Source organism: Pipistrellus kuhlii, unplaced genomic scaffold, assembly GCF_014108245.1.
Source record: "Pipistrellus kuhlii isolate mPipKuh1 unplaced genomic scaffold, mPipKuh1.p scaffold_m20_p_25, whole genome shotgun sequence".
Lineage (NCBI taxonomy): Eukaryota > Metazoa > Chordata > Mammalia > Chiroptera > Vespertilionidae > Pipistrellus > Pipistrellus kuhlii.
In genome coordinates, this window is record NW_023425524.1 from 9559237 (window position 1) to 9571619 (window position 12383).

Below are 12383 nucleotides of genomic sequence, written 5' to 3' on the forward strand. Positions count from 1 at the left end.
GCATAATCAGTTTTTCTCTATCCTACCCTTCTGAGATTCTAATTACTCTTTGATGTTGTCGCATAATTGCCTGAGGCTGTCCATCCTTAAGTTCTTTTTACTTTAGGTTGTTCATTTCTTTGGATATATTTTCAAGTTCATGGGCTCTTTCCTCATTATTTTCATTTTATTTTGAAGCACATCCAATTTTATAATTTCCATTTGGTTCTTTTTTAAAAAGACAGATAATTGATTGATTCTTTTTCTTTGAGCTTATCCTATATACGGTAATAAAAGTCTAATATGCTAAGTTCAACCAGTCGCTATAATGTGCACTGTCCACCAGAGGACAAATGCTCTGACTGGTTGGTTAGCTTGCTGCTAGGGTTTGGCCAATCAGGACTGGGTGGGACAGGACTGGGTGGGACAGGCTGGACATGCCCTGGAGCCCTCCTGCAATCCCTCCCTGGCCCCGCCCTGATCATGCACTGGTGGGGTCCCTCAGCCTAGTCTGTGCCCTCTCACAACCCGGGACCCCTCGGGGGATGTTGGACAACTGATTTCGGCCCAATCCCTACAGGGCAGGCCAAGGGCCCCACTGGTGCACAGGCCTCTAGTCTGTAATAGTTGTTTTAAGATTTTTGCCTGCTCACTTCTGCTAATTTCAATATCTCAGTAATCTTTGAGCAGATAATGAGTAACTAATCCAAGGAATCAGACACATTTTGTGGTTGGTTGTCTTGAAGATAAGGGAGGCAAAGATCAAGTTAAGTTGATAGAGACACTTAATGAGATCTGCTTCAGTTACCTCCTTTGGCCCATTTTAGACTCTTCATTAGAGCTGGTGGGTAGCTCTGAGTTTATTGTGATGTTAGATTAGATTAGTTGCAATCAGAAGTAAGACCAAGAGGCACCAGGTATGTCCTGTTGAAGCAGAGGACAAGTAGAGTAGTGAAAAACTCTTGAGCAGTGCTTCTTAAAAATGTGAATGGAAAATGGTTATGAACTATCCTATAAAATAAAAGGATATTATGCAAATAGACTGAAGGCAAAACCACTGGTCACTATGACGCATACTGACCACCAGGGGCCGGATGCTCACTGCAGGAGCTGCCTCCTGGTGATCAGTGCGCTCTCATAGAGGGAGCACTGCTCAGCCAGAAGCCCTGAGCGGGGCTCGCGGCTGGTGAATGTAACAGCGGTGGCGGGAGCATCTCCCACCTCTGCAGCAGTTGGACATCCCTCAAGGGCTCCCGGACTGAGAGAGGATGCAGGCTTGGCTGAGGGACCCGCAGTACATAAATTTCATGCACCAGGCCTCTAATGTAGTTATAAAATTATCATCTTACTTGAAGGATCAAGTTACTTGTTTCATGTAATAGGCTAAAGGAACTATAATCAACCAGTCATTTATTATTTACTAGAGGCCTGGTGCATGAAATTCATGCATGGGTCCCAGCCTGGCCTGCACCCTCTCTTATAATTCGGGATCCCTCAGGGGATGTTCAACTGCCAGTTTAGGCTCGATTCCTGCAGATCCCCACGGGATCAGGCCTCAACTGGCAGTTGGACATCCCTCTTGCAATCCAGGATTACTGGTTCCTAACCACTCACCTGCCTGCCTGCCTCATCAGCCCTAACAAACTCTGCCTGCCTGCATCATTGCCCCTAACTTCCTGCCTGCCTGCCTGATCGCCCCTAACCATTTGCCGGCCTGCCTGATCACCCCTAGCTACTCACCCACCTGCCTGATCACCCCCTAACCACCTCTCGCTGCCTGCCTGTTCACCCCTAACTGCCTCTGCCTTGGTCCCTGCCGCCTTGGCTTAGTCTGGAAGGACGTCTGAAATAACATCCAGAAGGTCGTTCAGCTGTCTGGTCTAATTAGCATATTACACTTTTATTATAGATTTTCTTAGGACCATGCCGTCAAAGAACTTTTGTGTGTGTGAATAATAATATTGGTAATGGTTTCTCATATTCCTGTAGTTGTTCACAGTTCATTTTTTACACAGTCGTTTTTATTTTACTTGATCACTGAAATTAAAGTTATATTGTTAGGCTTAATAAAAACATTAAGAATATCCAGTTTCTCAGACTTGAAAGAATATTAAGTAAACTGTAAAAAGATTCTGGCCAATAAGCAAAAATTTGAACTAACCATTTTCATTAAGTTGAACATAGATTTATTCACATATACACATTTAAAAAATTTCCTTGAGAATTTAAATGTATAAAAGAGTGCATAAAACTTTCGTACAGTTCAAAAGATGATAATAAAATTAACATTCCTGTACCATTGATCCAGCTTAAGAATTTTAACAGGATTTTAGAAAATCCTGTGTGTCTCTTTTCCCTCAAGAATAAATCATCACCATGAAATTTGCTTTTTAGTTTTATAAGTATTCCTATAGAATGTTTAGTTTTGCTTGTTTTTAAACTATGTGTAAATGAAATCACTATATTTCTGTGACTTTTTTCCCAAGTGCTTTTTGAAATTTATTCATGTTGATTAAAAAAGCTGTGGGTGCTCCAGCCCAGTGACAAACTCATTAGTCAACAGAGCGGCAAACTGTGGCTACTCTACTTGTCCACTGCTCTAGCTGGTTTGCTCAGTGGATGGAGTGTTGGCCCACAGGCTAAGGGGTCCCTGGTTCAATTCTGGTCAAGGGCACATACCGGTTGCAGGCTCATAGCCAGTCGATTTGTGTTTCTCACATTGATGTTTCTCTCTCCCTCCCCCTTTCACTCTCTCTAAAAATCAGTGGGAAAAAATATCCTCAGGTGAGGATTAACAACAAAAACAAATGTCAATTTATTTCTTATAATTAATAGAATAATGTCTAAATTCCTCACACAGTATTCAAAGTCTGCCCTGCAAACCAACCAAAGTAGCAAAATTTACTTAGTCTTCAAGTTCCAGTTCTTACATTACTTCTGTGAAGTATTAAGATGCACATAATATAATAAGTGCTTCACTTTCACTGGCCCTGTATTAGAAACTTAATCACATTGGTACTGTGCGTGTAGTATACTGTCTGTCTTTCCCGAAGACAGAACTTCTGAAGGAAGGTACTATGCTTCTTTTAAATTCCGGTGCTTGCCACCATGCTTTATATAGTTTGGATTCTTGCTAAAGGAATGTTAAAGGGATAAATGAATATGAAATAATTATTAATTTATTTGGTAGGAATTGCTGAATTCTCTCTGGTGACATGAAATTTGCTTTTGCTTCTTGGACCTTTGTGTTAAGATATGTATCTAGCATTGAGAGTTAGAGTACATAGAATGTTTATTAACATGAGAATAAACTGGCCTCTTTTGTTATTTTGCATTATTTCATACGTTATTTGGTGTTTAAAGATAATTGTCTTCACCAAAATGTAATTCATAAGAAATAAAGGAAATATATAATTTTCTCATGGAAATTAAATCTATTATCAATATAGTTTGATGAAATTATTAAATATTTTGGCTTAATTCTTAATCATAACTTGAATTCTTATTGTTTAAGAAATACCATTATTTGTATTAATTACATCACATTTCATTAAGAAAGTAATTGATGTTGCTTTTTATTTCAGCTAAACCATTTACTTCTAAAGTGAAACAGATGCGATTACATAGAGAAGACTTTGAAATATTAAAAGTGATCGGTCGAGGAGCTTTTGGAGAGGTAAGAATTTATAGAAGGCCTGCTAATTGTTTCGGAAGCTATTTTATACAGTCTGAAAAACTGTAACTGGAATATTTCTTACTCTGTTGTGATACGATTGAACAGAAAACATATTAAAGTTTTGAGTGAAAATACTTACACATGGAATTTCCCCCTAGATATTTTCTGTTCTTCACGTGTCTTTGTGAGATTGAGTATGTTTCTGGACTCTGTTCTGCTGATCTGTTTGTATCCCCTTGTGCCAATATGACACTGTCTTAAGTTCTACTTTGTCTTGATATCTGGTAGTGTATATACTCTGACTTCTTTCTTCCCTCTACTCCTCTGTTCTTGGCTCTTTATGTTTTTATTAGAGGCCCAGTGCACAAAATTTGTGCAAGGGTAGGGTCCTTAGGCCTGGCTGGCAATCAGGGTGAATCAGGGCCTCTCGGCTGCAGGCCAGGGCCTTCTTTCCAACTTCCAGCGACCTTTCTTCATTCTGCACTGGCTCCTGGTGGTCAGCACATATCATAGCAAGCGATTGGTCTCTTGGTCAAATTCCAGTGGGGGCAATTTACATAATAGGCTTTTATATATAGACTAAAGGCCCGGTGCATGAAATTTCTACACTAAGGGCGGGGGGGGGGGGAGGGGTGTCCTTTAGCCCAGACTGCACCTCTTGCAGACTGGGAGCCCTCAGAGGATGTCTGACTGATGGTTTAGTGCTGCCGTGGAGACAGGAAAGGCTCACCACCACTGCTGCACTAGCCAGCCATAAGCCTGGCTTCTGGCTGAGTGGCGCTCCCCCTGTGGGAGCACACTGACCACCAGTACACTGTGCTCCCACAGGGAGCGCACTGCATTGAGCATCTGCCCCCTGGTGGTCAGTGCGTGTCATAGCAACCAATAGTTCTGCTATTTGGTTCATTTGCATATTAACCTTTTATTATATAGAATAGATCATTTTAGACCCAGTGTTTCAGTTTCTACTTATTCTTTAAAATATATATATATAGGTAGGTAGGTAGATAGATAGATAGATAGATTTTTTAGAGAGAGAAGAAGAGAGGAAGAGGAAAAGAGAGAGGGAGAAGCATTGATTTGTTGCCTCCCGTATGCACCCTGACTTGGGATGAAACCCACAAATTGGGTATGTGCTCTGATCGCAAATTGAAATGGTGACTTTTTGGTGCATGGGATTATACTCAACCAACTGAGCCACACTGGCCAGGGCTCTGCTCTTTAAAATTTTTTGTTAAGATATATTTTTATTGATTTCAGAGAGGAAAGGAGAGGGAGAGAGAGTTAGAAACATCAATGAGAGAGAATCATCGATTGGCTGCCTCCTGCACGCCCCCTTCTGGGGATTAAGCCCCAACTCGGGCAGATGCCCTTGACCAGAATCGAACCTGTGAGCCTTCAGTCCAGAGGCCAGCACTATCCACTGAAACATCTGCGAGGGCTACTGTGAACATTCTTATATGCATTTTATGGAGATAGATTTTCATTTTCCTTGGTTAAATGGTTGGTCATGTTTAAATTTAAAAGAAACTGGCACTCCTACAATGGGGTTATACCATTTTACATTTTTCCCAGTTCCAACAATATATTCTGTTGTTCATCTTTGTAATTTTAGCCATTCTAATGGGTATATAATAGAGTTTCATAGTCTTTAAGTTGCATTATTATTTGAATTTATATTATATATCAACATAATTACTCACCATTCTTATAGCTTCCTTTGTGAAGTATGTATTCAAGTATTTTGCTTATTTAAAAAAAATGGGTTATTTGCTTTTTTATTATTTTGTTGTAGGAGTGTTTTCAGTTTTGATGGTACAATTTTTTCCCTTAGGTTTATTATTTTCTGGGGGTATTTTTTAGGTGGGAGGAGGGGTTCCCCCTAAGAAATTCTTATTTATATTTAGGTCCTAGACATATTGACCTATTTTAAAAATATATTTTATTGATTTCAGAGAGGAAGGGAGAGGGAGAGAGAGATAGAGAAAATCAATGAGAGAGAATATCATTGATCAGCTGCCTCTTGCATCCATGCCCCAGCAGGGATCAAGCTTACAACCCAGGCATGTGCCCTGACTGGGAATCGAACCGTGACTTCCTGGTTCATAGGTCAATGCTCAACCACTGAGCCATGCTGGCCTGGTGACCTAATTTTTTTTTTTTTTTTTTTAAAGCTCTGTAGTTTTAGCTCTTATGTTTAGGTTGGTTGTCTACTTTAAATTAATCCATGTATGGTGTTGGATGTCTAGTTGTCTCAGCAACATTTGTTGAAAAGACTGTATTTCCTCTATTAAATTACTTCAGCATCTTTGTAAAAAACAGTTTACTACATTTTTATCTATTTCCGCTCTTTCTATTCTGTTTCATTGATCTCTTTGTCTCTAATGCCAATACCACATTATCTTGAGTCCTGTAGCTTTCTACTATAAACTTGAAAGTATGTAATGAAGTGTGAGTGTAAATTCTCCTACTTTGTTCTTTTTCAGATTGTTTTAGGTTCTGGGACTTTTGCACTATTGTATACATTTTAGAATCAGGGTGTCAGTTTCTGTCAGTCTACTGGTATTGAAAGTGAGTTTGCATTAAATTTATAGGTCAGTTTTGGGCAATCTGGCATTTTAATGTTGAATCTACTTATCAGTACATGAACAAGGTATTTCTTTGTTTTTTGAGGTCTGTTTTAAATTTTCTTAAGAATATTTTGTTTTAGTGCACAGGTCTTATTCACATTTTGTTAAATTTAGTTCTAAGTATTTTATGCTTTATGCTATGGTAAGTGATATTTAAAACAACTTTATATTCAAATAGTATATTGCTAATATGTAGATACAACACTGATTTATGTATCTGACTTTATTTTCTAAACTTATTTTAAAATAGTTTTGTGTTGTTTTGGTTGCTACTTTCTTGGTTGTTTTTTTTTTTTAAGTAAACAATCACTGAGAATAGGGATAGTTTAGGGTCCTTTTCACTTCCAGATTTTGTACCTTTTATTTTTTAATCTTAACTTATTGCATTGGTTTCCACCTCTGTAGCACAGTGTTGAATGGGTATCACAAGAGTAGACATCCTTACTTTATTCTTGAACTTAAGAAGAAAGGATTCAATGTTTCACTATTGTTCTGTTAATTGTAGGTGTTTGCATCAGTGTCCTTTATTTGATGAGGAAATTTGTCTTCTGTAACCAGTTTGCTGAGAATTAACAAAAGTATTAATGGGTGCTGAATTTTTGTCAAATGCTTTTTTTGCATCTCTTAACATCATATACATTTGTTCTTACATATATGGTGGGTTACTTGGATTGATTTTTTTTTTCAATAAACTATTTTTAAAGCAGTTGTAGGTTCATAGCAAAATGGATTAGAAAGTACAGAGTTCCCTTAGGATCCCTGCCCCTGCACATGGAGGCCTCCCTGGCTCTCAGCGTGCCCCCCAGATGACACATTTGTTGCAATAGGTGAATCTACGTCGACACATCACCATCACCCCAAATCTGTAGTTTACGCTAAGATTCACTCTTTTTGTTGTACATTGTATTGGTTAGGACAAATGTATAATGACACATATATACCGTGTTTCCCCGAAAATAAGACATCCTCCGAAAATAAGACCTAGCGCATAGAAAAATAAGACATCCTCTGAAAATAAGACCTAGCGCATCTTTGGGAGCAAAAATTAATATAAGACACTGTCTTATTTTCGGGGAAACGAGGTACCATTATAGATAGTACTAGAGGCCCGGTGCACAGATTCATGCACATTGAAAGGAAATTAATTAGAAGGTGTCCTATGGGGTGGGACTGGGCAAGATGGGCCGGATACGCCCTGAGCCAACCTTCCGAGGTCCCTTCCTGGCTAGCCACACCTGGGGAGGTGCTGGGGCTTGAAGGGCATCTGCAGAGTGAGCAGGGTCCCTCGGCCTGGCCTGCGGGGATTGGGCCAAACTGGCAGTCCGACATCCCCTGAGGGATCCTGGAGTGTGAGAGGGCATTCTGCAAAGTTGCTATTGCTCGGCAGTTCCTGCGTTGAGAATCTGCCCCCTCGTGGTCATCGCGCATCATATCTACTTTGAATGGTCGGATGGTTTTGCTTAGACTTTTACTAGGTGTAGTGGTTCATGCGGATTTTTTTTCAATAGATGGAAGTTACACATGTTGATATATATGCGATTTGATATGTATGTTATTTTGTTGTATTGACAACAAGCTTAAAAACTTCATATGTCAAATTTTCTGAAGGTGTTAACATCATAGACATTTTTACACTTAAAAATATAGAATTTCATGCCAAAAAAGAAGAGCATTTGTGGGAAGTTTTAATTTATTATTTTGAAGAAAAGTACTGCTGAATACTTCAGGAAGCTTACTGTGAACATGCTCCATCTCAAGATACTTGTGAAGGCTGGCTTAAACGTTTTAAAAGTGATTATTTTGATGTGAAAGACAAAGAATGTCCAAGTCAACCAAAAAGTTTGAAGATCAACAATTATAAGCATTATTGGATGAAGATGCGTGTCAAACTCAAAAACAACTTGCAGGAAGATTAAACATTGCTCAGCAAACAATTTCTGATTGTTTATAAGCAATGGGAAAGATTTTAAAGGAAGGAAAATGAGTACCACATCAACTGAATGAAAGACAAATGGAAAACCGAAAAGTCATCAGTAAAATGTTGCTTCATTGGCACAAAAGAAAGTCTTTTTGCATCTAATTGTGACTGGCGATGAAAAGTGGATTTATTTTGAGAATCCCAAATGTACAAAATCATGGGTTGATCGAAGTTAACCATCAACATCTATTGCAAGGCCAAATTGCTTCGGAAAGAAGACAATGCTTTGCATTTGGTGGATCAGGAAGGTGTGGTGTATTATGGGCTTCTAAAAACAGGTGAAACCATTAATACTGATCTCTACCGACAACAGATAATCAATTGGAACCACGCTTTGATTGTGAAACTACCAGAATCTGTCAGAGGACACAGCAAAGTAATTTTGCTTCATGATAATGTACCATCACACACTTCAAAACCAGTTAAAGACACGTGAAAAGATCTTGTCTGGGAAGCATTATCCTACCCGCTATATTCACCAGATCTTGCTCTTTTAGATGACCACTTGTTCTGATTGATGGCCCATGCACTTTCTGAGCAGCACTTCAAAACATACGAGGAAGTGGAAAATTTGGTCTCTAAATGGTCTGCCTCAAAACAAGAAAAGTTCTATTGGGACAGTATGCACAAATTACTTGAAGATGGGGGAAATGTGGAGTTAGCGATGGACATTACTTTAAATAAAGCACTTTTGATGTTTCTCTTGAAATTATCTTATTTTCTTTGATTACAAAACCCTCATTATTAACCCATACACGTGGTATATATATATATAGATGATGCATAATAGTTGCTGTAAACATTGTCTGTGCTCTTGCCTATTCATTCCTCCCTCCCCCCTCCCTTTCCACAGTTTTGCCTTTCCCAGTATGCCATACAGTTGGACTCAGATAGTATGCAGGCTTCTCAGATTGGCTGCTTTCATGTCTCCTCATGGCTTGATAGGTCATTGCTTTTTGGCATTGAATCATATTCCCTTGTCCAAATGGGCCACCGTTTATCCGTTCACCTACTGAAGGATATCTTGATTGCCTCCAAGTTTTGGCGATTATGAATAAAGCTGTGTATAAACATCCATGTACAGGTTGTGGTGTGGATATAAATTCTCAGTTCACTTGGGTAAATACCAAGGAGTCAGGACTGCTGGGTCATATGCTGAGTGTTGAGTTTTATAAGATTGCCAATATGTCCTCCAAAGGGGCTTACCATTGTGCACTCCCACCAGCAATGAGTGAGAGTGCTGTTGCTCCGTATCCTCATCAGAATTAGCAGTTGTCAGTGTTTTAAAATTTGGCCATTCTAACAGGTGTGTAGTGGTATTTCATGGATGTTTTAACTATCGTTTTCTAATGATAGGTGATATTGAGCGTCTTTTCAGTTGTTTATTTGCCATCTGTATATATTCTATGATATCTGTTGAGATCTTTGGTTCATTTTTTTAAAAGAGGCTTTCTGATTGTTCAGTTTTAAGAGTTCTTGGTTTATTTTGGATAATAATCCTTTATCAGATGTGTCTTTAGTTGATAAGCTTGAATTGATAAAAATTCTAGCTTATTAGACATCATACTCTAATTTTTCAATACTTTTAGGGTTTATTAAAGTTTGTCGTATGCTCATAATATGGCCTGTTACATGAACACTCCATTTTTATATAATTTTGAAAGTAGTTTTTATTGCATATTTGTTATTTGTAGTCTTTTGAGAGGAGTATTAAAGTCTTCAAATATAATGTATGTCTATCCCTTCTATAATTTTGTCTAATATGTATACTAATTATTAGACAAACTGATTTAAAAAGTTTATTTATGAAAGTAATTAAGAATCACCAGAAAAACTCTTAAAAACTGGAACAATAACAAACTCATTATATTTTACTTTTATTTTTTATCTCAGGATACTTTAAAATATGTCATAAAGCCTCAATAGATAGCACATAAATAAGAAATTCAGAAATGGTGGGAAGCACACATAGGAATTTAATATTTGCCAATGGCAGCATCTCTAGTGCAAAAGAAAAATTTTAATGAATGGTCTTGAGACAACTGGATAACAAATTGGAAACATCATTTTGTGGATCCCGTTAAAATGATTGATATTGAGTAAAGCAGTGGCTTTTTAAAATAGTAAAAACTGGTTTCTCCCAAAGTAGTGGGTGCTTTTTTTAAATTACATTTATTGGGGTGACATTGATTAATAGGATCATACAGGTTCCACACTAGTTTCAGATGCTAAACTAGTTTTACCAAGGGATCAGAGGTCACTCAGATCGTTATCTAGTAGGGACCGCCTGGCTTTGTCTTAGATCTCTGCATTAGGATCTATACTCTGCAGCTAGCACGGCAATTCCAGCCCGGGTGAGAATTGCATATGTACATGCTACCCTGTTTCCCCGAAAATAAGACAGTGTCTTATATTAATTTTTGCTCCCAAAGATGCGCTAGGTCTTATTTTCAGGGGATGTCTTCATGTTAAATGAAAATAAAGGAAATTTATTACCTGTATACGGTACGGTAGTACGGTAGTTGTCAACACAAACCAGACAAACTGTGAATCCTATAGTATCAAGAATGTACTCATTTATTCAGTGACAATCATGTCATCATCTTCTGGAACATCATCATAACAATCCAATTCCTGAAATTCCTGGTGAATTTCTTGTGACTCCATTTCTTTCAGAATCAGTGGACCAAAATCTCTCACGTTTAGCCTAGGGGGGCCTTATTTTCGGGGGGATGCCTTATATTTCACTCAGAAGGAAACCTGTAAGTAGGTCTTATTTTCGGAGGATGTCTTATTTTCGGGGAAACACGGTGGGTCCATGCTCATTCAGACAACGTGCCTTAAAAAGAAGATCCATAGGTGCAGCTGAAAGGGTCAGCAGATGGAGGGTCTCGGCAAAGTGGCTCTCTCTTCTTAAAGGATTTTTAACTCTCCTCCTTTCCTAACCTGGAAAACAGCTACTTGGAAAGAGGTGCCAGATATATGTGAGAATTTAAATCCTCTTAGGAATTACTACTCTTTTTCATTCCTTCGGAAACCTGGTCAGCCCTCCAGGGTCCCCCTCAGTTTGCTCTCTGGAGACGCTCCAGTGGGGAGGGCTGGTGGGACAGGATCTGGAGCAGCAGGCACTGGGTGGAACTGGTCTCTGTGAAAGTCCTTATTAGGAGATGGAAAGAGCTCCCTGCCTGTGAGCAGAGGGATCAGCTCCCTGAGGAGGCCCAGTGTAGCCAGGGTTTGGAATTATTTCCTGTGTAAGGAGCGCTGTTTAACCCAGAAAAGATAAACTCAAAGAGTAACACTGGTTGGCCTAGTCTAGTCTTTCAGGTCCTAAAAGCACACTAGCCATTGATTGTCTAAACTCTTCAATCTTTTGAATTTAAAAAGTACAAGGAATTCTCACTCCCATCTCAGGCTTACTCAAACTTGCCACGTTAAAAACACACACACACTTAAGCAGGGATGGCTGGACAGGTTACAGCTAAGGTTCAGTTGTGTCTCCCTTCCAGCCTTCTCAAACAGCTTCATGATGAAGCTCTGACCTCCAGGACCTCAGAGTGTGACCCTGTGTGGAAATAGTTCTTTACAGAGGAATGAAGTCAGAAGGAGGTCGCAGGTGGGCCCTGGTCTAATGTAATTGGTGTCCTTCTGAGAAGGGAGCATTTGGACAAGGGCCTGGACAGTGGGAAGAAGAAACGAAGGCACGGGGGAGGATGGCCGTCTCTTCTGTAGGACTGTAAGCTAAACACGGAGCCTGAGTTTTTATTCATTCTGCTCAGTGCTTAGCAAAGTGCTGGTAAACATAATACATTTCCTAACCAGAGTCTAAAGACAGAAAAACAAAGGTCCTTTTTCTTTCCTGCTTCACTCCTTTTACTAATGCAAATCATATTATTAATCATGCACTATAGTTCAAACATGTCCCGTGCCCTGGCTTAGGGTCACAGTCTAATCAGCAGGAGGGAAAGGGACACAGCATGTGATCTATAAGTTTGAGGGATTTCTCTCCAATAATATTTCTATTCATAGGTAATAAAATTGGGATAATTTAATAAACTTTAAATTATCTAACTAGCTTTTTTAAAAAAAATTAAATATTTTGTCTTCCCCCCACATATTAAAA

The 12383-nt window shown here is 38.9% G+C and overlaps 1 protein-coding gene across 15 annotated transcripts in view; it reads left to right on the forward strand.

The window, feature by feature from the left end:
* The window catches only part of CDC42BPA (CDC42 binding protein kinase alpha), a 181502-nt gene that overhangs the window by 35829 nt on the left and 133290 nt on the right, over nt 1–12383 (forward strand). For all 15 annotated transcript variants that reach the window (XM_036453671.2, XM_045587148.1, XM_045587145.1 and 12 more), the window contains one exon: nt 3564–3655. In XM_036453671.2, coding sequence (XP_036309564.1) covers nt 3564–3655 — 92 coding nt within the window. The remainder of the gene's footprint in view (nt 1–3563; nt 3656–12383) is intronic.